General features: G+C 50.3%; 3 protein-coding genes across 3 annotated transcripts; 2 read left to right on the top strand and 1 right to left on the bottom strand.

The window, feature by feature from the left end:
• Nucleotides 1-8595: 8595 nt before the first annotated feature.
• On the top strand, nucleotides 8596-9519 carry LOC311200976 (olfactory receptor 14C36-like; the record flags this gene model as incomplete). The annotated part of the gene is made up of 1 exon (XM_084275275.1): nucleotides 8596-9519. One exon carries the CDS (start codon nucleotides 8596-8598, stop codon nucleotides 9517-9519), a length of 924 nt encoding a protein of 307 aa, XP_084131401.1.
• Nucleotides 9520-18500: 8981 nt separating this feature from the next.
• Nucleotides 18501-19424, top strand: LOC311200894 (olfactory receptor 14A16-like; the record flags this gene model as incomplete). The annotated part of the gene is made up of 1 exon (XM_084275197.1): nucleotides 18501-19424. The coding sequence occupies one exon, from the start codon at nucleotides 18501-18503 to the stop codon at nucleotides 19422-19424; it is 924 nt and encodes a 307-aa protein (XP_084131323.1).
• Nucleotides 19425-25414: 5990 nt separating this feature from the next.
• LOC311200892 (olfactory receptor 14J1-like) lies at nucleotides 25415-26341 on the bottom strand (the record flags this gene model as incomplete). Its single annotated transcript, XM_084275195.1, has 1 exon — nucleotides 25415-26341. The coding sequence occupies one exon, from the start codon at nucleotides 26339-26341 to the stop codon at nucleotides 25415-25417; it is 927 nt and encodes a 308-aa protein (XP_084131321.1).
• Between the last annotated feature and the right edge of the window lie 208 nt (nucleotides 26342-26549).

Below are 26549 nucleotides of genomic sequence, written 5' to 3'. Positions count from 1 at the left end.
CTGCTGCTGTCAAGTGTGGAGACCTGTCAAAGGATAAAAAGGTAGTGAGAAATTAGGGAACGATTCTTTGAGGGAAACAGTTTCCAATTCACATTGACTCTCTGGATTCAGGAAGACTTTTGTCAGGTCCCTTTTGGGAGGTCTGCTTTGTGCTGGCTTGAGTGTGCCACTGCTGGGAGGAAGGTGGGCTGTGGGCTCTGGAGAACTCAGTCCTGCCTGGCAGCAGTCAGTAAACAGAAGGATGGTGTGATTTCAGTCTAAATCCCCTGTGGACAGCAATGAGCTTTTCAGCACTGTCACTCCAGTTTCACCCGAGGGCAGAGCAGAGCTTTGGAGCTTTGATTTTCTCCTGGCTGAGAGCTGAGGAATCCAGTCTCACAGGGCAGAGCTCCAAAGCCCTCCTGCAGCCTCATCCTACCCAAGGAGGAACTCAGCTCCCCGCTCCCAGCCAGGGACACACAGGGCTCAGTGCAGCTGCCCACACACAGGTGATGAGTGGCATTGCCACGGCCTCTGTGCCGAGATTTCTCCTGCATGGGGCTCCTCTCTGGGGCACAAGAGTCCCTGGGAGAGCGGTGCCATTGTGGGAGGCAACTGAAGCCCAGCAGGAGCCCCCTGGAATTCCTACAGATGGGGGTTCTGAAGTGAGGGTCAGCTCAGTTCCAACCCCACCAATGGATTTGCCCAGAGACCCAGGAAATGGTGGGAGAAAGGCAACAAGAACAAGAGGGGAAACAGCGAGAAACATTCCACAGGAGGCTGGAAGGACAGGCACTCGGAGGGTTCTTCTCTCTGGGACAAGGACCCTCCACCATATTTCCATGTGTCACACTTTACATCCACTGCTTCTTTCCACAGTGCGAATGCAGCCATGCCCAGGAGAAGACAGCTGTCCTGCCCTGTCCCTCTGATGGGGCAGAAGGGCATCACTTCCAGGCAGCACTTTCTGGTCCTAGAGAGAACCTGTCCTCCTGACAGACCCCACACACTGCCCCATGTCCCAGCTTTAGGAGATCCCTCCAGGAACAGAACCTGCATTGCCCTGCACCCACAGACATACCAGGCAGAGGCTGTGCAGATTTCTCCTCCAGTGAGCTCTCAGCATCCATCAGCTCTCTCAGCCTCACAGGTCTCCCCTCGGTGCCTACAGGCAGTGTCCCCAGCCCTGTGCACTTGGCAGAAGAGCTGCTTTTGGGCAGAGCTGTCTCTCTGCAGCACTGCCGGGTTGCCATGAGCTCCCCCTATCGCAGGAGCCTGGCTTAGCTCAGCAGGAGAAGACCAGTTCTTGAAGACTCCCTCCTGGTGCCTCAGGCCTCATGGGGATCGTTCTATGATCTCATCTCTGACATTCTCTGGATGTCCCTGCCCAGGGCCTGGGGTCAGCACTTGGCATTTCTGCTTCATCAGAGCAAGCCAGGGTGTCCTCAGCATCAGAGCTGCCTGTGCTTTGCCTGGGTTTGTCCTCATGGCCTTCAGCTGTCTGCTCTAACGAGCCCATGGGGAGGCTTTGTCAGGAATGGCTCCCAGTGGGGCCTGTTAGTGCTTCAAGGGACTTTGGGCATTACTCCTGACTTGGAGTTCTTGAGAGGTTTCTTCACTCTCATCTTGGTATCTGAGGTCTGGGGACTCAGAAGAAAAGACACCATGGGGCCCATTAATATCCAGAAAGCCCTTACAAGCATGGCTCTTCAGGTCATTTTCATTAAAGAGTCAAAACTCCTACAACTACTTGGATTTCAGTTGGGTCCTTAGTGATACAGGTTTCAACGGAATTTCCCATGCAGGACGTTTTTTTAGTCATGGGTATTGTCTGTCACGGCTCAGTTGATAGAAGAAGTGACAGCAGCACTCTGTGATGGATATGGGTCTGCTAAGGAGATCTGGACAGGCAGGAATATAGTCCATTGAGATCCAACCCTGCATGGAGAACCTTGCTCTTCCCCAAGCCCAGCAGTTCCCTCCCTGCCCTCCTGGGACTCCCAACACTTTTCCTGGCATCATGTGTGCTCACAGGCACAGACAGATTTCTCTGACAACAAACAGCAGTTCAACATGACACAGTTTAATACCCATGAAATCTCTCTCCTCAGCTGCCTGCTACGGCCAAGCAGCGTGTGAAGGGGGTCAGCTTTCAGAGGAGATTCTCTCCCAGAACAGTTTTATTCAGATACATAGGAAGGTCAGTTATTGTAGCAGTCTGGCGTAGCTGGGTGCTGGGAGAGGATGGGGGCTGCAGAGGTGGCTCCTGCAAGAAGCAGCTGGAAGTTCTCTGCAGGCCCTGCAGAGCAAACATTGGTTGATCCAAGGGCAGAGTCACTGCTGACCAAGGCCAAGCCCATCAGTGATGGTCACAGTGCCTCTGGGAATCACATTTAGGGAAACATAAACACAAGCAGCTGCCTTTTTCCAGCAGAGAAGGGAGTGAGAAGATGGAACGAGCTGTGCAGACACCAAGGCCGGGAAGAGGGGGGAGGATGCGCCCAATGTGCCCGAGTGAAAGATGCCCCTGCAGCCTGGGGAGAAACCCATGGTGGAGCGGGTGTCCCACCACAGCCCAGGGAAAAAGCCCAGACCCCACCTGCAGCCCGTGGAGAGGCCCCACACTGGATGGAGCAGGGGGAGACAGACAGGAGATGCTGTGACCCACGTTGGAGCCAGCCCCTGCCAGCACTGGCAGCCCATGGAGAGAGACAGAGACACAGAGATGAGCAAGGGAGAGATTTGTGCCAGAGCAGTTTTGCTGGGGGGAGGCTGGTGACCCCATGGGGGACTGGGACTGAGAGACACTGTGACTGATGACTGCACCCATAGCAGTGACCCACGGTGGGGCAGCTGGGGAAGAGCTGAAGCCCTGTGGGAAAGGACTCATGTTGGAGAAGGTCGTGGAGGACTGTCTGCCCTGGGTGGGACCCCACAGTGCAGCAGGGGAAGGGGCTGAGGAATGAATGACCCCCCCACCCTGGCCAAGAAGGAAACCAACTTGCAAGGGACTGACCGAAGCCCCATCTCCCAGTCCCTGCCCCTCCCGAGCCACAATGGGGGGGAAGAAGGGAGCAAAATCCTGACTACACTGAAGTCTGCGAGAAGGGAGGGGTGGGGGGAAGGTGCTCTAAGATCTGGTCCCGTTGTTTTAAGATCTGGTCACGCTTCTCATTACCCAACTCTGGTGTCACTGGGTGTGCAGTGCAGTGTAAGAAACTAGAGAGTTTTCTGTCCTTCCCGCTGTTGGGTCTGTTTTGCCCAGGTCCTTCATTACAGGATGATCTCTCCCTGTCCTTGTCTTCACTCCTAAGCCTCTTGATATCTATTTTCTCCCCGTCCAAATAAAAAGGGGAGGGATAGACCGACTTTGGTGGGTGTCTGGCCTCCAGCCAGGGCTAAACCACCACACCCACACCAGCCACATGCCTCTCTCAGCATCAAAGCTAATCCAGCACCAATGAAACCACAACGTCATGCACAAGTAAGGTGCACACTCCTGGCCTGTCCACCACTCAGGCAAAGGTGATCTCACAGCATCTACCACTGACATGTCCCCATTCCTGGCTTGTCAGGTATTTTGGCACCACTGACATCACAAGGACATTCACAAGAGATCTGTCAGTTCCTGGCCAATCATACATCCAGCTACCAGTAGCCTCAGAAGGAGCTGTACTGTCCATAAGCCTGGTCCTAGACTCAGGCTAGAGACATTTCCTCAGAACCCACACAGCCTATTGGTCTTTTCCCAGCCTATCAACCATTCAGGGAGTAATGATACTCTCTGCACAAGTTTTGGGCTTTGTCTGACCTATCAGCTACTTGGGAACCACTGACATCACAACACAGACCATCTGCCTTCTCTTGTCCTGTCAACTGTTCTGGAATCAGTGACCTCACAGCAACCTCCACTGTCCACAGCCTGCTCCAGGTCTGTCAGTATGACCTCACAAGCACGTATTCTTTTCTAATAGTGGATGGAATGCCTTGTTTAGGAATTAGGATGAGAGCAGTGCTGAGAGCACCCTGATGTTTCTGGTTGTTGCCAAGCAATCAAGGACTTTTGCAGTTGTTCCTATTTCCCTACTAATGAGAAAAGAGGGGATGCTTTTCTAGGGGAGTCTAGTTTGGTGAGAAACTGCATTGTGTGTTACCAGTTGCACATAATTTTTTTTGCTCTAAAGTGCTGTTATCATTGTCATATGTATCTTTCTGCTATTCTAGTACACTATCCTTATCCCAACCCATGGGGTTTTGGTTTCTTGGTTTTATTTTTTTTCCCTTTCCCTTCCCCTTCCTGCCCCACCTCCAACTGCTTTCCCCCTCTTCCTTTTAAAGAACAAGCAACTGTGTGGTGCTCAGCTCTCAGCTGGGGCAAAACCACGACACTAATCTTTTTTAGCTCTAGAAATCTTAAACAACAGGACCTTTTTATAGACACATAAATAGATTTATTACTATTATTATTTACTCCTATTTATAGATATATTTCTGTCCAGAGATTTTTTCCTGGTCCAAAAGCAGACAGGCAGCCAATGCCAAGGCTGCCTCTAGGACACCTGGGGGTGATGGTGTCCAGAAGCATCTTCCTGTGTGTAATGACAGGGTCTCCCTTTGCCATGTGCCCCTGAGGACAGCAGGATGCATTGTCTGGTTTGTCCATCTAATCACAGGGGCTGCTTGAGAGCAGACGGGGGTGACAATGTCAAGAAAAGATCATCAGCCAATCACAGAGCAGTGTGATATTTACCAGTGTGGCAGCTGAAGGCCATGGAAAGGCCGTACATATTGGTGAACAGAACAATGTCCTGCCATTATCTACCCTTTTAAAAATTTCATTCCCCTCCTGTTCCTCTGCTCCTTTCAGGGACTGGGAGGCTACAATGAGGTCCCCCTGCAGCCTTCTCCAGGCTGAACCAGCCCAGATCCTACAGCCTCTCTTTGTAGGGGAAGTGCTCCAGCCCTCTGATCATCTTTGTGGCTCCTCTGAACCCTCTCCAACAGTTCTATATCTTTCTTGTATTGGGGGCCCCAGACCTGGCTGAGGCCTCATGAGGGCAGAGCAGAGAGGGACAATCACCTCCTTGTCTCTGCGGGCCATCCCTCTTCTGATGGAGCCCAGGACACCATTGGCCTTACGAGCTGCAAGAGCCACTGCTGGCTCATGTTAAGTTTCTCATCCACCAGAATCCCCAAGTCCTTCTCAGCAGAGCATCTGCAGCAGGGCCTGAGGCAGGGCTCCAACCTCTCAGAGCCTCTCGCTGTGGGACAGGCACTGCCAGCCACAGCAAGGCAACAGGACCAGACCCATGTGCCCTGAAAGCCACAGGCCAGGGAGCTCTTGAACCTCTGTCCCCAGCTCAGAGGAGAGCAGACACTTCACCGAGAGGTTGTTCCTGCAGCACCCCAAAAAATGCTGGGGCAGATGGGATGGGCCATGCTGTCTCCCCCTCACCCTGCCTTCCTCCTGCTTCTGCTGCTGCTCGGTGAGTTGGGGGATTTCTTTGCACTGAGATTCAGGCCTGGAGGACTGTGAGTGGGGTAGGACAGGGCAGCTCCTGGGCACAAGGGAAAATGGGGAAAGGTGTGTGGAGCAACCAAGCAACAGTGAGGGGCAGAGCTGCTTAGATGAGGGGAGGGAAATGATGCTTCCTCCAGCTACGGTGCAGCTCTGAGCAAAGGGTGCATTTTTCCAACACCTCTAAGAGGGTTTGTGTTATAGCATGGGATTGGCTATCTTCTGGAGTGCTTTAGGGAGCCAGGGGCATGCATCTGGAACATCCCCACCCAGAACATCCTCGGGTGGTGTTAGTTTCAGAGCTGAGGACATACAGGATGGATACACAGCGGTGGGAAGGTGATTGCACAAGGACTCAGCAGTGGGGAGAGGTCCAGGGGGACTTGGATGATCCAGGTTGCTGCCCATCTAACCAAAACACTCTCTGCCCACTACACAGGTGCCAGAGTGACTGCCCAGGACATCTGCAGCTCTCCAGATAACGGTGAGTACAGGGATGTGCACTGAGAGGTGTGCAGGGGGTGGAAATGGAAAAGAGGCATTTTTTTCCCTGGGACTCTTCCATCCCTGGTCCAGAACATTCTGCACCCTCATCACTGTGAACATTTACTTGTGCTACCACTACATCACTATCTTCCTTCCAGGTCACCTCCCAGCTCCTCATCTGAACCTCAACGTTCTTTCTGCTCAGCCTGGTGGCACAGTTCAGGCCTGGTGCTCTATACTCATAGGGTCACCTGCTACCTGAATTGTCTTCTGCAGGGATGGGGTGGAGGAGTACAGCCTGAAAGCCAAACTGGATCAGTTGAACTACTTTCTGCTGCTCAATGTCACCCTGCAGAGTGCAGGAAAGTACACATGTGGGTATCAGCACAAGAACAAGAGTAACTTGGCTCCCAAAGAGTCATTCCTGGTCTTCAGTTATGGGTACAGGTGAATGGGGGTGACACACAGTTTCCATCAGATCAAGTCCACTTTCATGGAGAAGGGGATCTTGGAAACTTGCCTCTGCCTCTAGTAATTCCCATGAGAGCTGGGAACAGCCATGGAAACTGGGGCAAGAGGAATTCCAGCTGCAATGGATTTGTGGAAGTCATAGGGCAGAGCTGCGTCCCCTTCCAGCCCCTGTGCTGCAAAGCAAGGATGAGGGGTCTGGAGTGACTCTCACAGGGGAAAAGAGTCACCTCCCTGTCCCTGCCTGGGGTTCCTGTCTCATGTGGAGACAAGGAAAGGTGATTCTTCTGCCCAGCTCTGGTTTGATCAGGAGAAAGGACTCTGCTGGACAGAAGGATTTCTCCCCAGGCAAGGGAGGGAACGTCAGAGATGAGATCATAGGGTGATCCCCATGAGGCACCAGGAGGGAGCCTAGAAAAACTGGTTTTCTCCTGCTGAGCTGGGCTGGGCTAAAGAAATGGAGGGAGCTCATGGAATCCCGACAGCACTGCAGAGAGACAGCTCTGCCCTGGAGTAGCTCCTCTGCCAAGCACACAGGGCTGGGGACACTGCCTGGAGGCACCGAGGGGAGACCTGTGAGGCTGAGAGCTGATGGATGCTGAGAGCTCACTGGAGGAGAAATATCCACAGCCTCTCCCTGGCATGTCTGTGGGTGCAGGGCAATGCAGGTTCTGTTCCTGGAGGGATCTCCTAAAGCTGGGACATGGGGCAGTGTGTGGGGTCTGTCAGGAGGACAGGTTCTCTCTAGGACCAGAAGGTGCTGCCTGGAAAGGATGTCCTTCTGCCCCATCAGAGGGACAGGGCAGGACAGCTGTCTTCTCCTGGGCATGGCTGCAGTTGTGAAGCAGTGTGTGCACCCAGGGGTGCCCAGGGCTGTCCTTGTGAGCAGGGTTCCTGCAGCCTGGGGCTGTGTGCTGGGGCAGGGACTCTGCTGCTGCCAGGGTCAGCACTCAGCCTGCCTGCTGGGCTTCCATCAGCATCACTGCAGAAAGAAGTTGTGGGTGGGAAGTGTGACCCATGGAAGGATAGTGTAGGGTCCTTCTGCTGTCAAAGGCTACTGTGTAGGACAGGTTTGCTCCCAGTGCCAGCAGATACACAGCAACTTTGATGGACTTTTCCAGGAGACCAAGGATGCTTTTTGCAGTACAGGTAAATAATTTTTTTGAATTTTCTGCTGCTGTGCACTGGGTGGGAAGTGGGAGCTGAGCTTTTCTTGATAACTTTGCAGCAGGCAGTGCAAACTCATTTGTCATTAGGACTTGTCAGAGCATCTCCTGAGCCCTGCACACACAGAGGTTCCCCAGGGCAATGATCTGATGCCAGGAGGGGTCTGCAGAGCAGAGCAGAGCACTAGGCAGTTTGGATGAGGTCTGTGAGCACAGAGCAGGAGGTGAGATGGGCAAAGAGCATCAGCTCCAGGGACAGCTCCAGGCAGCAGAGACATTGTCAGGTAGGGAGAAGGAGCTCCCTAACAGGTATCCGTCAGGTACGTCCCTGACATCTCCTGTTGTGCTGACACTTTCCCGAAGCAACCGCCTGGTTTCTGTCTCCAAGCACAAACTGCACCCAGAGTTCAAGGATTTCATACTGAGTCTTCTCCTTGGCAGCCCAACCCCAGTGAGTAGAAACCCCTGAGTGTCTCTCTGTCTGTCCCTGTCCTTACAGCCTTGGCTGCAGCATTTCTTGCTGTTCCTCCTCACGTCCTTGCTGCTTTTGTCCCACCATACCTGGGACTCTGGGCACATCCATTGGTGGTGCTGGCACTGAGCTTCCCCTCACTTCAGGACTCCCATTTGTAGCTTCAAAGCTCTGCTCTGGGGTTAAATTGGAGTGACAGTGCTGAAAAGCTCCTTCCTATCCACAGGGGATTTAGTCTGAGATCACTCCAGCCTTCTATTTACTGACTGCTGACTGTCAGGACTGAGTTCTCGAGAGCCAAAGCTGACCCTCCTTTCAGCAGTGGCACACTCAAGCCAGCACAAAGCAGAGCTCCCAAAAGGGACTTGACAAAACTTGTCCTTAATGCAGAGAGTCAATCTGAGGGTATTCTATTAGAATTGAAGAGGTTTTCAAGAAGGAGGAGTTCCCTCAACTAGCTGCCTTTTCCTCCTTGGACAGGTCTCCACACTTGATGGAAGCAGCAGATGTCCAACAGCAGCTCCATCAGCCAGTTCCTCCTCCTGCCCTTTGCAGACACACGGGAGCTGCAGCTCCTGCACTTCTGCCTCTTCCTGGCCATCTACCTGGCTGCTCTCCTGGGCAATGGCCTCATCATCACCACCATAGCCTGTGACCACCACCTCCACACCCCCATGTACTTCTTCCTCCTCAACCTCTCTGTACTTGACAGTGGCTTCATCTCCACCACTGTTCCCAAATCCATGGCCAATTCCTTGTGGGACACCAGGGCCATTTCCTACACAGGATGTGTGGCTCAACTCTTCTTCTTTGTATTGTTTATCTCTACAGAGTACTTTCTTCTCACTGTCATGGCCTATGACCGCTACGTTGCCATCTGCCACCCCCTGCACTACGGGACCCTCCTGGGCAGCAGAGCTTGTGTCCACATGGCAGCAGCTGCCTGGGGCAGTGGGTTTCTCTATTCTGTGCTGCACACAGCCAATACATTTTCACTGCCCCTCTGCCATGGCAATGCTGTTGACCAGTTCTTCTGTGAAATCCCCCAGATCCTCAAGCTCTCCTGCTCAGATGCCTACCTCGGGGAAATTGGAGTCATTGTGTTTGGTATCTGTTTAGGTATTGGGTGTTTTGTGTTCATTGTGGTGTCCTATGTGCAGATCTTCAGGGCTGTGCTGAGGATCCCCTTAGGACAGGGACAGCACAAAGCCTTTTCCACCTGCATCCCTCACCTGGCCGTGGTCTCCCTGTTTGTCAGATCTGGTATGTTTGCCCACCTGAAGCCCCCCTCCATCTCCTCCCTTGTTCTGGACCTGGTGTTGGCATTTCTTTACTCAGTAGTTCCACCAGCAGTGAACCCCCTCATCTACAGCATGAGGAACCAGGAGCTCAAGGATGCCATGTGGAAACTGATGACTGGTTGTTTCTAAGAAACAATAAACTGCTCATCTTCCGCATATTGCTGCCCATGGAACTCATTATGACCAGCCTTTATTCTGTAGTGGTTTTAGTTGTTGGGGTTTTTTCCTTCTATTTTGACTGTCATGTAATTGCATGTTTCATGTTCATCCCATTTCAAACGTAGCACCTTCTGGTCTTGTGTGACCCAGATGATGAGTAATGACGAGCTGTGCTCTTCTTGCATCATATCTGCCTCCAAAGGGCTACAGTTTTTTCTTTCTTTTATTTCCCCATAATTTTTTAAATAATTTACCTCACATTTCCATCAGCTGAATCACTTGTCTGGAATGGCTTTCCCACTATGACAGAATGGGAATTTCCAGGATTGGGACCCATGGCAGCAGAAGAAATGTTCACCTGTCCCTGTACCTGCATTACCTCCAGGGTGTTTCTTTCATCTCCCCCATAATTCAGGTGTTTCCACCTGTCCTGATGATACAGCCATGACTAAGAACATCTTTTCCACAGATGGGCTGGACATGTGCACTTTACTTTGATCACAGGTTTCCACCTCCACTTGCTCTTTGGTTACTCAAATGCTACTCATCTCTCTGATTTCTGCTTTGAGCTCCAGAGAGTTGGAAAATGAGACCAATATCCATCCCAGAATGCTGCTGTCACTCCTTCCATCAACTGAGCCATGACAGGAAATACCCGTGAAGGGAAAATATCCTCCATTGTAATATTCCTTTGAACTATTCATCATTAAATACCTAACTGTAATCCAATTATTTGTAGAAGTCTGGATTTTTTTTAATGAAAAGCACTTGAAGAGATATGCTTTTTAAGGCTTTCTGTAATTTCATTTGCTCCATGGTGTCTTTTCTTCTGAGTCCACACACCTCAGATACTACGTGGAGAGTGAAGAAACCTCTCAAAATGTCAAAGTCAGAACTAATGCCCAAAGTACCTTGAAGTATTCATGGGCCCTACTGTGAGCCATTGCTGACAAAGCCTCCCCATGAACATCTTACACCTCACAAGTGGAGGCCATGAGGACAAACACAGGCACAGGGCAGGCAGCTCTGATGCTGAGGACACCCTGGCTTGGTCTGATGAAGCAGAAATACCAAGTGCTGACCCCCAGCCCCTGGGCAGGGAGATCCTGACCCTCACCTGTGTCTCAGAGCTCTTACATGGCATGTGGGGAGTGTGATGCCAAGGGTAGGACAGGGGTATGACACATGGATGCCTCCCTAGGTTGAGTTCAAGGAGGCAATAATGTTCCATGGCCATGAGGCCATGAGGCCTCTGAGGCCTCTGCAGGGACATCAACCATTGCCAAGGGGAAAAAGACCTCGTTTCTGTCAGTTGCTTTCAGCCTGGCCAACACCCCCCACCTTCTGCACCGCAGCCCATCTCACTCTGCCCCACACCTGTGCCTGTTTCCCTGCAGGCACCCAACTTACACCACATGGGTGAGGAACATTGGACTTCATCAGGATTGGTGGGTAGCTGCAGATCATCAGGATCACAGTAATTCACCTCTCACATGGCTGATCCCCTCAAACACTGCACACTCTCTGGTCATCCACTTGCCTGGCCAACACATGACATCTTCACTGAATTGAGTACCTTTCCCCTACACTGGACAGAAGTGGCCTCCCAAGGCTGAGGGCTTGAGACTTCTTTCCAATCACCTTGTCAATGGCTCCTTTTCTGGAAAGGGATCCCAGCTGCTTGGCCTCCCTGCCTTCTAATTCCAGGCTGTGTGCCCCATTGTCCCAGCATCGCAGTAGCCAGGGGATGATGTGCTCCCCTGGAAGGCAGCTGAAATCTTTTCTCATTTCTCCCAGGTCACTCATGTACAAGGATCAGGTTATAATGCTCACTCCCAGAGGGGAAACAGACAGACCCTCTGTGGGCTGGGAGGAGGACAGTTTACTGACAAAATCACTGTGAAAAAATGATAACAGCAAATCACAAACTACACTCACATCCAGTGAAAACAGAGAGTACTTTACTGACCAAAGGATCACAAGGTACTGCACAATGCAAGGACCAACCAAAGGCCCCAGCCACACTCAGACTGCCCTTAAGGAAACCATGAGTGCCTCTCCCCAACCAGCCCCTTTTATGGGGGGTGATGTCAGGTGGTGTGGAAAACAGCCTGGACACACTCAGCTCAGCTGTGCTAACTCAGGTCACCTCTGCTAACTTAGCTCACCTCTGCTGGCTGCTTGGGGAGGTGAACTCTTGCCTGCCCTGAAACAGGACAGCTGTGCATATAATCTCCCCTGTCTGTCACATATTTCTACCTGTCCAAAGGCAATTGACCATGTCTGAAATCATTGTTCCCACAGTGGATCTACACGACTGTGCTTCTGGTTGCTCTCTAGATTTCCCTTCCCTTTGGACCATTCAGACACCGCTCAGCCATCCAGCCGCTGCTCTGAGTTTCAGGGAGTTAAACCCTTGCCTTTCTGGCAGTTGTCTGACTCGTTCTGTCTTCAGCCAGCTCTTGAGTTGTGGTGATTTCACAGTCTCCTTCCTCACTAGAACATCTCTCACAGGGTTAAGCTTTGTGGCAGGTGAACCTCACTGGTGGCAGATTGCACTTGGCATAGAGTGAGGAGTGTTTGATTTAATGGTGAATCTTGTCAGGTTTCTTTTGTTGTTGGGAAAATAACTCCCTGTGTGCTGCCTGTGTGCAGCCAGTTCTCTAAGGAAAGCAGGGGAGCTGGTACAGAGGGGCTGTAATGCCCCACTGTGGAGTGCAGCAGAGAGACCTGATGTAAGGACAAGGGATGCAAGTCCCAGTTGGCTGGTGAGAGTCATGGTGGGCTTGTGGAGATGTGCAGCAAGGTTGTCCCCACTGCCTCAAGGGAACCGACACCTCCTTAGGAGACACCCTGGATCAATCTCAGTCAGAGGTTGTCACCTGAGGAGAGGTTAAAATAAAATAATAACCTACACCCTTAAAAATAAATCAATTTTACTCTGAGCTCCCTTTGAAACAGCTTCAATGATCTGTACATCTCTTGAAGACTTGAAGATAATTACATGAGGAGACAGAGCTCGTTAGGGCTTGCTTTGTATATTTAATGAGCCCTGGGGTGCATTTGGTGCTGAGTCCTTGAAGCTCAGGTACTGAGAGGAAATTACACAACAAACTCCATGTCAAAAGCAGAAGCCAAAGTACCTGAAGTATTAATGAGTCCCACTGAGAGCCATTGCTGGCTGAGCCTCCCCAGGGACTCGTTAGAACAGGTAATTGGAGGCCATGTTGGCTGGTAGGCAAAGGCAATGTACAAGCAGCTGAGATGCTGAGCAAGCCCTGGGTTGGTTTGATGAAGCAGAAAGGCCAAGCCCTGACCCCCAGCCCAGGGAAGACAGGTCCTTGTCCCTCAGGCATTGCTCAGGCTCTTCCTGGGTCAGCATGGGGTGTGTAACACTGAGGGAAGAACAACAGGATGAGAGTTTCTCCTCCTTGTTGGTCCAAAGCCCAGCTAGAAATTCATCTGTCCTCCATTTAAATAAAAGAAAAACCAGGGAGACCCTCCATCCCCTATCAGATTCAGGAGGAAACATTGTGGAAAGATGAGGCCAAGGCTGAGGTGCTTAATGAAATCTTTGCCACTGTCTTTAGTAATAGGAGCAGTTGTACAGAGAGAATCCCATTCCCTGAGCTAGGAGACAGGGACAAGGAGCAGAATGAGTCCGCCTCAATCCAGGAGGAGATGGTCCTGATGCACCAGAGATGTGCACAGGTCTGTGGGGCTGAATGGGATACACCCAGGGGTGCTGAAAGAGCTGGCAAGGGGGGTTCACCAAGCCACTTTCCATCACTCCTGGCTGACTGGATCAGTCAGTGTAACCCCCTATATAAGAAGGAACAGCAGGATGGTCAGGGAAATTCCAGGCCTCATAGTTTGACTTCAGTCCCAGAGAAGCTGATGGAGCAGATCATCCTGAGCAGCACTATCCAGTTCATGAAGAACCCCCAGGTGATCAGGCCCAGTCAGCTTGGGTTCATAAGGGCAGGTCCTGTTTGACCCACTGAATCTCCCTCTATGACAGGGTGACCTGCTTCTTGGACAAGGGAAGGGCTCTGGATGTTGTCTACCTTGACTTTAGCAAGGCCTTGGACACAGTTTCCCACCACCGTCTCCTAGAGAAGTTCGCTGCTTGTGGCTTGGATACTGTGGTGGTTCAGCCCCGAACAATGGCTGAGCACCACATGCTGCTCGCTCACTCCCGGAGGAGAAACAGACAGAGCCTCTGTGGGTTGGGATAAGGACAGTTTACTGACAAAAGCACCATAAAAGGGGAACAATAACAGCCCCAATTGCACTCACACCCAGTGATAGCACAGAGAGTACCTTACAAACCCAACAATAACAGTGCTGCACCATGCCAGGACCACCCCTCCCCAGCCAGCCCCTATGACAAGGAAATTATGTGAGTGTGCTGGTTTTGGCTGGATGGAGTTAATTTCTTTTCTAATAGGACATGGAATGCTATGTTTTGGAGTTGGGAGGAGAGCAGTGTTGATAACACCCTGATGTTTCTAATTGTTGCCAAGCAATCAAGGACATTTCAGTTGTTCCTATTTGCCTACTAAGGAGAAGGAAGGGGACACAGCCAGGACAGGTGACCCGAACAGGCCAAAGGGGCTATTCTATGCCAATTACATCATGCTCAGCATAAAAGGGGGGCTGGTTGGAGGAGGAGGCACTTCCAGGACATGCAGTTTTTGGGGAACGGTCCCGTTTTCGGGACAGCTCGGCCTGAGTTGTGTGGTCCAGTGACAAACTGCATTGTGTATCACCAGTGTCATATATTTTGCTACAAAGTCCTGTTATCATTGTTATATCTCTCTTTCTGTTAATCTACTAAACTATCCTCACCCAGTCCGTGGGGTTTTGCTTCCTTTTTTTTTGCTTTTTTCCCTTTCCCTTCCCTCTCCCTCCCCCCTCTTAATTTCTCCACCCACACTCTCTTTTAAAGAACAAGCAACTGTGTGGTGCTCAGCTCTCAGCAGGGGCAAAACCACATCTACTAAAATCCAAAACAAATCTATTCCTAAAAACATGAAATTTCTGATATTAAAGTTGTATTAATTTTCTCTTAAGCTGCATCTCCATCAATCTATTCAGCATGAATACATTTCATTGAATCGACAGGGCCAGCAATACAATGAAGATCATCAGTTGGTTGCTGCTTAGAAACATCCAGTCACCAGTTTCCACATGGCATCCTTGAGCTCCTGGTTCCTCATGCTGTAGATGAGGGGGTTCACTGCTGGTGGAAACACTGATTAAAGAATTACTTCTACCAGGTTAAGTGGTCTGTGGAGACTGGACAATAGCTTCAAGTTGGAGAATAGGAGATTCAACACCAAATGGAGAAGAAATTTTCACAGTGAGGGTGACAGCGCCCTGGGACAGGCTGCCGAGTGGAGTTGTGGAATCTCCTTCTCCGGAGATATTAAAGACCTGTCTGGATGCTGACCTGTGTGATCTGTCCTGCAGAACCAGATTTGGCAGCAGGGTTGGACTGGATGGTCTCTGGAGATCCCTTCAAACTCCAATTCTGAGAATCAGTGAATCTGTAAATAGGAAGAAGATTGAGAGGGGCTTCAGGTAGGCAAACATGTCAGTGCTGACAAACAAGAGGTCCACTCCCAGATAAGGAAGGCACAAGGAAAAGGCTTTGTGCCATCCCTGCTGCGAGGGGATCCTCAGCACAGCCCTGAAGATCTGCACATAGGACACCACAATGAACACAACACACCCAAAATGTAAACAAGCTTTGGCCACAATATCTCTAAGCGTGGCCCATGAGCAAGAAACCTTGAGGATCTGGGTGATTTCACAGAAGAACTGGTCAGCAGCATTGCCATGGTGGAAGGGGAGGGAAAATATATTTGCTGTGACAATATATTTAGGGAAATTGGAATTATCTGCCGCTTTTGGCTGTCAAAGAAAGGAGAGAGAATCTATAAGGAACTTTGCAGACTGTGTTCTGTGACCCAGTGCTGGAGCATGGGAAGACTGTGAGGAGTCCTCCCATGAGGGGGAAGGAGCAGCCGAGACAATGTGTGATGAACTGACCCCAATGCCCATTCCCCATCCTCCTGTGCTGCTCAGTTAGAGGAAGGAGAGAATTAGAGAGTGAAGGGGACCCTGGGAAAAACAGGGAGGGATGGTTGTGGGTGTCTTAATTATTTTTTTTTCTTTCTCATTCCTCTGCTCTCTTTGATTGGGTAGTGAATTAGATGGGTTTATGGAGAGTAACTCAGGAGAGTAACCTCTGCATGATCTCTCCCCGTCCTCATCCTGACCTTTTGTTACATCTTCTTTCCCTTATGCAGCAGAGGAAGGGGAGCGATAGAGCAGCTTTGGTGAGCACCTGGGTCAACTCCCTTCAACAAGAGGTTGAAAAGAAGTACATGGGCATGTGGAGTCAATGGTCATAGGCTACAGTAATGATCATTAAATTCTTGCCCAGGAGGGCAGCCAGGTAGATGCCCGGGAAGAGCCAGAAGTGCAGGAGCTGCAGCTCCCGTGTGTCTGCAAAGGCCAGGAGGAGGAACTGGCTGATGGAGCTGCAGTTGGACATCTGCTGCCTCTGGGTATGGAAAAGTGTTTTCAGAAGTAAAAGACAGGAGCGAGGAGAGATTTATAACAAGGAAAACTACAATCTTCATTTGTCTCACTAACTCCCAGGTGTGCATGAGGAGCAGAAGCCTCTCCCATGGGCTCCCAAAGAGTCATTCCTGGTATTCATTTATGGGTACAGCAAATGGGGGTGACACACAGTTTCCATGAGATCAAGTCCACTCTCATGGAGAAGGGGATCTTGAAACCTTGCCTCTGCCCCCAGTAATTCCCATGGGAGCTGGGAACAGCAGCTCCATGGCAGAAGGTGTGATATTTTTGCCACGGAAACTGGGGCAAGAGGAATCCCAGCTGCAATGGGTTTGTGGCAGTCATAGGTCAGAGTTGTGTTCCCATCCAGCCCCAGGGCAGCACAGCAATGATGAGGGGCCTGGAGTGACTCTCACAGCGGGAAAGAGTCACCTCCCTGTCCCTGCCTGGGGGTCCTATCTCATGGGGAGCCAAAGAAAGGTGATTCTTCTGCCCAGCTCTGGCTTGGTCAGGAGAAACAACTCTGATGGACAGAAGGCTTTCTCCCCAGCCAAGGGAGGGAAAGGCAGTAAAGACTTAGTGTCTTTCCAAGTTAGTTACTTGGAGCTTCAGGGACACCTCACAGGACACTCTGGGGAATGGAGTATGTGACGTATTTGCCTGCTCCTCTGCTGTGAGCTGGGCTGGGCTCCTGGGATGGAGGGAGCTCACTGCAACCCAGCAGCCCTGACAAGAGACAGCTCTGCCCAGAAGCAGCTCCTCTGCCAAGCACACAGGGCTGGGGACACTGCCTGTAGGCACCGAGGGGAGACCTGTGAGGCTGAGAGAGCTGATGGATGCTGAGAGCTCACTGGAGGAGAAACCTCTATAGCACTCTGCCTGGTATGTCTGTGGGTGCAGGGCAATGCAGGTTCTGTTCCTGGAGGGATCTCCTAAAGCTGGGACATGGGGCAGTGTGTGGGGTCTGTCAGGAGGACAGGTTCTCTTTAGGACCAGAAAGTGCTGCCTGGAAGGGATGCCCTTGTGCCCCATCAGAGGGACAGGGCAGGACAGCTGTCTTGTCCTGGGCATGGCTGCAGAGGTGTGAAGCAGCGTTTGCACCCAGAGGTGCCCAGGGCTGTCATTACGAGCAGGGTCCCTGCACCCTGTGTGCTGGGGCAGGGACTCTGCTGCTGATGCCAGGGTCAGCACTCAGGCTTTCCACAGTGATAGAGACAGCAGCTGTGACTTGGAGGAGAGACACAGAGAAAGGCAGTGTAAGGTCCTTCTGCTGTAAGAAAGTGCTTCATGTGTTATCTTTTCTCCCAGCTCCAGCTGATCCTTGAGAAATTGCAAAGGGACTTTGAAGGACAACACCAAATAAGCATTTTTCTTATAGGTAGAGTCTTTGCTTTCACTTTTTCTCTCCTGTGGGCTGTGTGGATTTCTCCCCACAGAAATATGCAATGGAAACTCAATTATCATTAAGATGTCATATTTCTGCCTGACCCCTGCACACACAGAGATTCCCTGGGGCAGTGTCATGATGCAAGGAGGTGTCTGCAGAGATGAGGTAAACACAGAGCAGGTTGGAAGAGGAGTGTGAGCACAGAGCAGGAGGTGATGTGGGCAAAGAGAAGCACCTCCAGAGTCAGCTCCAGACAGCAGAGACATTGGGAAATGAAGGAGGAGCTGCCCCCAGAAATGCCCTGGCAGTGGGGATTCGGTACCTCCCTGATATACCCCACAGTGGAGACACTTTCCCTCAGCAAACCCCAGGTTTCTGCCACCCAGCACAGACTCCGCAACCAGAGTTCCAGGGCTTCATCAGGCTGAATCTTCTCTTTGGCAGCCCAACACCCAGTGAGGATAAACCCCTGAATGCCTGTCTGTCTGTCCCTGTCCTTCCAGCCATGGCTGGAACATTTCTCATTGTTTCCCTTTCTGTCCTTGCTGCCTTTGTCTCACCATTACCTGAGGCTCTGGGCACATCCATTGGTGGTGCTGGCACGGAGGTGACCCTCACTTGAGGACCCCTATATGCAGTTTCAAAGCTCTGATCTGCCCTCGGGTGAAACTGGAGTGACAGTGCTGAAAAGCTCATTCCTATCCACAAGGGATTTAGTCTGAGATCACACCATCCTTCTATTTACTGACTGCTGCCAGGCAGGACTGAGTTCTCGAGAGCCCACAGCTGACCCTCCTCCCAGCAGTGGCACGCTGCAGCCAGCACAAAACAGAGCTCCCAAAAGGGACCTGACAAACGTCCTCCTACAGAGAGTCAATGTGTATTGGAAGAGGTTTTCCTCATAGAAGAGTTCCCTAAATTCTCACTGCATTTTCTGACACTCACAGGTCTCCATATGTGACAGCAGCAGATGTCCAACAGCAGCTCCATCAGCCAGTTCCTCCTCCTGCCCTTTGCAGACACACGGGAGCTGCAGCTCCTGCACTTCTGCCTCTTCCTGGGCATCTACCTGGCTGCTCTCCTGGGCAATGGCCTCATCATCATCACCATAGCCTGTGACCACCACCTCCACACCCCCATGTACTTCTTCCTCCTCAACCTCTCTCTTACTGACCTTGGCTGCATCTCCACCACTGTTCCCAAATCCATAGCCAATTCCCTGTGGGACACCAGGGCCATTTCCTACACAGGATGTGTGGCTCAAATATTTTTCACCTTTTTTTTGTTCTCCTCAGAGTTTTCCCTTCTCACAGTCATGGCCTATGACCGCTACGTTGCCATCTGCCACCCCCTGCACTACGGGACCCTCCTGGGCAGCAGAGCTTGTGTCCACATGGCAGCAGCTGCCTGGGGCAGTGGGTTTCTCCATGCTGTGCTGCACACAGCCAATACATTTTCATTGCCCCTCTGCCATGGCAATGCCCTTGACCAGTTCTTCTGTGAAATCCCCCAGATCCTCAAGCTCTCCTGCTCAGATGCCTACCTCAGGGAAACTGGAGCCATTGTGGCCAGTATCTGTTTAGCTTTTGGGTGTTTTGTGTTCATTGTGGTGTCCTATGTGCAGATCTTCAGGGCGGTGCTGAGGATCCCCTCGCAGCAGGGACGGCACAAATCCTTTTCCACCTGCCTCCCTCACCTGGCCGTGGTCTCCCTGTTTATTATCACCAGTGTGTTTGCCTACCTGAAGCCTCCCTCCATCTCCTCCCTACTTATGGACCTGGTAGTTGCATTTCTTTACTCGGTGTTTCCACCAGCAGTGAACCCCCTCATCTACGGCATGAGGAACCAGGAGCTCAAGGATGCCATGTGGAAACTGATGACTCAGTGTTTCTAAGCAGCAACAAACTGATCTTCTTCTTCTGCATATCCCTGACAATGAAACTCACGTTAGGACTAGTCTCTATTTACCAGGTTTTAATTTTTTAAAATATTTTTTCCTATTTGATTCTCCATGTTATAATTACATGGTGCACATCCATCCTATTCCTAACACAGTATCTCTAGGTCTTCTCTGCTCCAGACACTGCAAAATGACAAAGTATGCACACTTTGCAGCATGTCTGCCTCCAAAGTGCCACAGTTTTTCCTTCTTCATTTTTTTTTTTTTTAATTCAAGAAAATTTACAAGAACCTTTTCATTTACTTAATCATTTCTCTACTTCTCTGGATAGGCAATTGCCAGGATTCGTACCCAGGGCAGCAGAAGAAATACTCACCTTCCACTGCACCTGCATTACCACTAGTTTGTCTCTTTCATCTCTGTCATCATTCAGGTGTTTTCACCTCTCCTGATGATGTGGCCATGCCTAACAACAGATTTTAAGCTGACTAGATGCTCGTATGCTCACTGAATTCCAAGTCCGCTCCTCTTTGGTCATTCAGATGCTGCTCAGTCTCCAGTTCCTGCTTTGAGCTTCAGAGAATTATAAAATGTCCCATCTTCAGAAGTCTAATGAACTGTTCTGTCAGAAGGTCAGTGTGTTGATAAGTGACCTTTCTGTGTATCTGATTAAAACTGTTCTGGGAGAGAATCTCCTCTGGAAGCTGACCCCCTTCACACGCTGCTTGGCCGTAGCAGCAGCTGAGGAGAGAGATTTCATGGGTATTAAACTGTGTCATGTGTAACTGCTGTTTGTTGTCAGAGGAATCTGTCCCTGCCTGTGAGCAGAGATGATGCAAGGAGAAGTGTTGGGAGTCCCAGGAGGCCAGTGACATGAGGACAAACACAGGCGAAGTGCAGGCAGCTCCGATGCATCAGAAATGCCAAACACTGACCCCCAGCTCCTGGGCAGGCAGATCGTGACCCTCATGGACAATGTGCCTCCTCTGAGGCCTCTGTGGCAGGGACATCAGCCGTAGCCAAGGGGACAATGACCTTATTTCTTTCAGGCCCTTTCAGCCTGGCCTGCACCCTTGGCCATCTGCACCACAGCCCATTACACACTGCCCCATGCCTTTGTCTGTTTCCCTGCAGGCTGCAGGAAACCAACCCCTTTCCCATCTCATTGTCATCCCGTGATGCCCCTACCTGTACTGCTGTCTCTCCCTTTGAAACACATGTTCCCACAAACACAAAACCACCAGCTCATCTGTTGGGCAAGCAACAGCGCCAGTCACATGCAGTCCAGATAATTTCTGCAGTGTGTAAAAGAAAATTTCCTGCTACAGATGGTGCAGGAACCTACAAGGGGAGGGCGGGTGCTGGACCTTGTTTTTACCAGCTCTTTGGGGAAGTGAAGGTCGGGGGCAGCTTAGGACAAAGTGACCATGTCGAGTTAAAGATCCTGAGTGGAAGAAGCAATCCAAAAAGCAGAATAACTACCCTGAATTTTAGAAGAGCAAACTTTGATCTCTTCCACAGCCTAATAGGATCTGTCCCATGGGCTATGCTGTTAGAAGGTCTCAGGCACTCATCCTGATGGGGGACTTTAACCACCTGGACATCTGCTGGGAAAACCACACGGCGAGCTGCAAGAGACACAGGAGACTCCTGGAGTCTGTAGATGACAACCTTCTGGTTCAGGTTTTGGACAGACCGATCAGAGGTGATTCACTGCTGGACCTGGTGCTCACCAATGTGGGGGAGACCATTAAAGGTGTTAAGGTTGGAGAGAGCCTGGGCTGCAGTGACCATGCCCTGGTTGAGTTTGAGATCTCAAGGAATGTGGGCCTGGCAAAGAGTGGCATCAGGACCCTGAGCTTCAGGAGAGCAAACTTTAGGCTGTTTAAGGACTTGTTGGCCAAGATCTCCTGGGAGGTGGTCCTTAGAGACAGAAATGTTGAGGACAGCTGGCTACTCTTTAAGGATGCCTTTCTGAGAGCTCAAGGGCTCTCTGTCCCTCTGAATAAGAAAGTGGGCAGGAGGGGAAGGAGGCTAGCATGGCTAAGCAAGGACCAAAACTGAGGGAAAAGAAAGGCAAATACAAGCTCTGGAAACAAGGGTGTGTTGCCTGGGAAGAATCCAGGGATGCTGTTGGCAATTGCAGAGCTGGGATTAGGAAAGCCAAGGCGCAGATGGAACTGAACTTGATGAGGGATGTCCAAAACAACAAGCAGGGATTTGACAGGTACATTGGCCAGAAGAGACAGGCCAAAGAGAGCGTTACCCCCTTTGGTGAATGAGAAAGGAGAATTGGCTGTAACTGATGTGGAGAAGGCTGAGGTTCTGAATGAGTTCTTTGCCTCGGTATTCTCTCACAGCCAGGATTCTCATCATTCTCAGGTCCCAGAACCTTGCATCCCTGGACCTCTAGGTGGGAACTGGGGGAGTAAATCCCCCCCTCACTGTGAGGGCAAAGCAAGTCCGAGACCACCTCATGAGAATGAATGTCTACAAGTCTATGGGACTGGATGACCTGCATCCCAGGGTCCTGAAGGAGCTGCTGATGGGGTTGCTGAGCCTCTCCATCATATTTGAAAGTCGTGGCTGTCAGGAGAGGTCCCTGGGGACTGGAAAAAGGGTCACTTCACTCCCATTTATAAGAAAGTGAGCAAGGAAGACCCAGGGAATTACAGGCCAGTGAGCCTCACCTCTGTGCCTGGGAAGATCATGGAACAGATCCTCCTGGATGACATGTTGATCACATGAGGGATGAGCGAGTGATCCAGGACAGCCAGCACGGCTTCACCAAGGGAAGGTTGTGCCTCACCAATCTGGTGACCTTCTATGATGGAGTGACAGCATCGGTTGATAAAGGGAAGGTGACCGATGTCATCTACCTGGACTTGTGCAAGGCCTCTGACACAGTCCCCCACCACATCCTTATCCCTAAATTGGAGAGATGTGGATTTGATGGGTGGAGCATCCAGTGGATAAGAAACTGGTTGACAGACCGTAGCCAAAGGGTGGTGGTCAAAGGGTCTATATCCAGGTGGAGGCCAGTGATCGGCGGGGTCCCCCAGGGGTCTGTCTTGGGACCGGTGCTCTTTAACATCTTTATCAATAACATGGATGATGGAATTGAGTGCACCCTCAGCAAGTCTGCGGATCACATACCAGTTTTCTGTGGTACCAACCCCTGCAGACTGCAAGCGTTGCAGCTTTGGCAATCAGATGTTACACATGTTAATGAATGTGGGCACTTGAAATGTGTGCATGTAACTGTGGATATGGACTCTCATGCACTGGTAGCTACAGCCCACACAGGGGAAACTGGAGAGGATGTTATGTGACACTTCCAAAAGGCATTTTCCATTTTGGGGGTGCCAGGGCGAGTGAAAACAGACAATGGTCTGGCTTATGTTTCATGGAAAGTCCAGTGTCTTTTGCTTTGTGGGGAGTTTCTCACATTACTGCTCATGGCACACTGAAGCATCAGCTTCAAATACAAAAAAGGGGGGAATGTTGGGAGAACCACCACAGGCACGGCTGGCCAAAGCCATTTATGTTCTTAACGATTTATCTTGCAGAGATGATTCTGATGTTCCTCCCATTTTTCTTCACTTCTATTTTCTCTAAATCGACCCTGCAAAAAGGAATTAGGGTCCAAATAAAAGACCTAGTCACAGGCCAGTAGTCTGGTCCCCATGACCCTTTGACCTGAGGAAGGGGTTATGCTTGTGTCTCTACAGATCGTGGACCACAATGGGTACCTTCAAGAGATGTGAAGCCGGTATTACCTGAATGGAGGGGAGATAATTGCTGCCAGCTTGTTTCTTCCGGGAGCTGCTGCTGCAAAGGGTTTGACTTAAGTAAATAAGGCAGCCTGTTGGTTGGCAAAGCAAACAAATGCAACAGCAAAGATAGTAAGTGCCCTGGCTACAGATGTGGATTCTGTGAGACACGCTACTTCACAGAATTGTGCAGGAATTGACTTTTTGTTACTGGCTCATGGACATGGATGTCAGGATTTTGATGGCATGTGCTGCAGGAGTCTGTTTGACCACTCTCAGTGGATTCACATGAGCATTCAGAAATCAATAGATCAAACACAAAAGATACAGAAAGAAAACAGATTCTTTGGACTGGACACCTTATTTAATGAGTGGGGAATTTCAGGATATATATTGTCAATGGTCAAAACCAGATTGTTGGTTTTGGTGATTGTAGTAGTTTTCTTACTCTTATTGCCATGTTTGTTGAGCTTTCTGCAAAGGGTCCTGCAGAAATTTCTACAGCAGCTTTTGTAACACAAATACAAAAAGGGGGAATTTTCAGGGGTGGCAGCAGCATGTCTGCTAGCAACCCGGTCCTGATGACCGAAGAAATTGACCCTGACAACCTTCCTGCATTCCCTTAGATGAAGAATGCACTCTGCAACAAGCTCACGGAACAGGGTGATAGTCAGGACCAGGTGCAGACTGCCTGGAACCAACAAGGTGGAAAAAGATGACCAATGAAAAAAGTGTAAAACGACCCTTTAACCTATAGTGTTCTTATGTGTTGTTTGGTTAATACTATAAAGAATCTGTGTAGTTGCAATAAAGCTGCTGGAGCATATTATAAAATACACTGATCACTGAATGGTGTGTCATGTCCATCTCTACAATGACAGGGCCTGTTAATGCTTCAAGGTGCTTTGGGCGTTACTCCTGATTGGACTTCTTGAGAGGATTCTTCACTCTCCTCTTGGTATCTTGAGGTATTTGAACTCAGAAGAAAATGCACCATGGGGATCATTGAAAACCTGAAAGCCCTTACAAACATGTCTCTCCACGTAATTGTCTTTAAAAAAATGAGACTTTTTTAACTAATTAGAGAGGTTTTGAGTGATGAAAATTTCAAAGGAGTTTCACAATGGAGGATTTTTTTCATAGGAAAAAATGTTTCTGTCATATCTCAGATCATGGAAGAAAGTTCAGCAGCATGCTGCAATGGGGGCTGGTCCAGAGGTCTCCTAAGGAGATCTGCACAGGCAGGAGAAGCAGTCTGTTGAGGTAAAACCCTGTTTAGTGAACTTTGCTCTTCCTCAAGCCCAGCAGTTCCCTCACTGGCCTCCTGGGACTCCCAACACTTCTTGCATCATCTGTGCTCACAGGCAGAGACAGATTTCTCTGACAACAAACAGCAGTCACACATGACACAGTTTAATAACCCTGAAATCTCTCTCCTCAGCTGCTGCTACGGCCAAGCAGTGTGTGAAGGGGGTCAGCTTTCAGAGGAGATTCTCTCCCAGAACAGTTTTAATCAGATCCATATAAAGGTCACTTATCAACACACCGACCTTCTGACAGAACAGTTCATTAGACTTCTGAAAGATGGGATGTTTTCCAACACTCTGAAGCTCAAATGAGGAACCGGAGACCTGAACAGCATCTGAATGACCAAAGAGCAAGCGGATGTTGAAACCTGTGAGTAGAGTGAAGTGCAGGCGTCCAACCATTCTTCTGAAAAGATGTCGTGAGGCATGGCCACATCATCAGAATAGGTGGAAACACCTGAATGATGAGGGAGATGAAAGAGACAAACTGGCAATATTGCAGGAACAGGGGAAGGTGAGTATTTCTTCTGCTGCCATCGATAGCAATCCTGGAAATTCCTGTTATGACATGGTGGGAAATTTCAGAGAGGTGATTCAGCTGATGAAAACGTGCTTGTAAAATTTTTATACATGAAGGGGGGAAAAAAAGAAGGGAAAACCATTGCCCTTTGCAGACAGTCATGATGCAAAGAGAGCACAGCTCATCATTACGCAGTGTCTGCGTCACACAAGACTGGGAGATACTGCATGAGGAATGGGATGGACATACACTGTGTTATTACAGCTTAAACAAACAAGGAGGAAAAAAAAACCCAAAAATAAACCCCCTAGTAAATGCAGACTGAGCCTAACAGGAGTTAAATGGCAAGCGACATGCACAAGAAGATGAGCAGTTTATTGCTGCTTAGAAACATCCAGTTATGGCTTTCCACACAGCATCCTTGAGCTCCTGGTTCCTTATGCTGTAGATGAGGGGGTTCACTGCTGGTGGAAACACCGAGTACAGAAATGACAATACCATGTCCATAAGTAGGGAGGAGATGGAGGGAGGCTTCAGGTAGGCAAACACGACAGTGCTGAGAATCAGGGAAGCCACGGCCAGGTGAGGGAGGCAGGTGGAAAAGGCTTTGTGCCGTCCCTGCTGCGAGGGGAACCTCAGCACAGCCCTGAAGATCTGCACATAGGACACCACAATGAACACAAAACACCCAAAAGCAAAACAGACACTGACGACAAGGACTGCAATCTCCCTGAGGTAGGCATCTGAGCAGGAGAGCTTGAGGATCTGGGGGATTTCACAGAAGAACTGGTCAACAGCATTGCCATGGCAGAGGGGCAATGAAAATGTATTGGCTGTGTGCAGCACAGCATTGAGAAACCCACTGCCCCAGGCAGCTGCTGCCATGTGGACACAAGCTCTGCTGCCCAGGAGGGTCCCGTAGTGCAGGGGGTGGCAGATGGCAACGTAGCGGTCGTAGGCCATGACAGTGAGAACAGAGGCCTCTGTGGAGATCAAATTTAAAAAGAAAAATACTTGAGCCACACATCCTGTGTAGGAAATGGCCCTGGTGTCCCACAGGGAATTGGCTATGGATTTGGGAACAGTGGTGGAGATGTAGCCAATGTCAAGCACAGAGAGGTTGAGGAGGAAGAAGTACATAGGGGTGTGGAGGTGGTGGTCACAGGCTATGGTGGTGATGATGATGCCATTACTCAGGAGAGCAGCCAGGTAGATGCCCAGGAAGAGCCAGAAGTGCAGGAGCTGCAGCTCTCGTGTGTCAGCAATGGGCAGGAGAAGGAAGTGGCTGATGAAGCTGCTGCTGTTGGACATCTGCTGCTGTCAAGTGTGGAGACCTGTCCAAGGAGGAAAAGGTAGTGAGAAGTTAGGGAACGATTCTTTGAGGAAAACCCCATTCAGTTCTTAGGGAAAACCCTCTGATTGACTCCCTGCATTCAGGAAGACTTTTGGCAGGTCCCTTTTGGGAGGTCTGCTTTGTGCTGGCTTGAGCGTGCCACTGCTGGCAGGATGGTCAGCTGTG

Source organism: Gallinula chloropus, assembly GCF_964237585.1.
Source record: "Gallinula chloropus genome assembly, chromosome: 25".
NCBI classification, from domain to species: domain Eukaryota; kingdom Metazoa; phylum Chordata; class Aves; order Gruiformes; family Rallidae; genus Gallinula; species Gallinula chloropus.
Note: the sequence above shows the minus strand (reverse complement) of the source record. Positions and strands in the feature narration are given on the sequence as shown.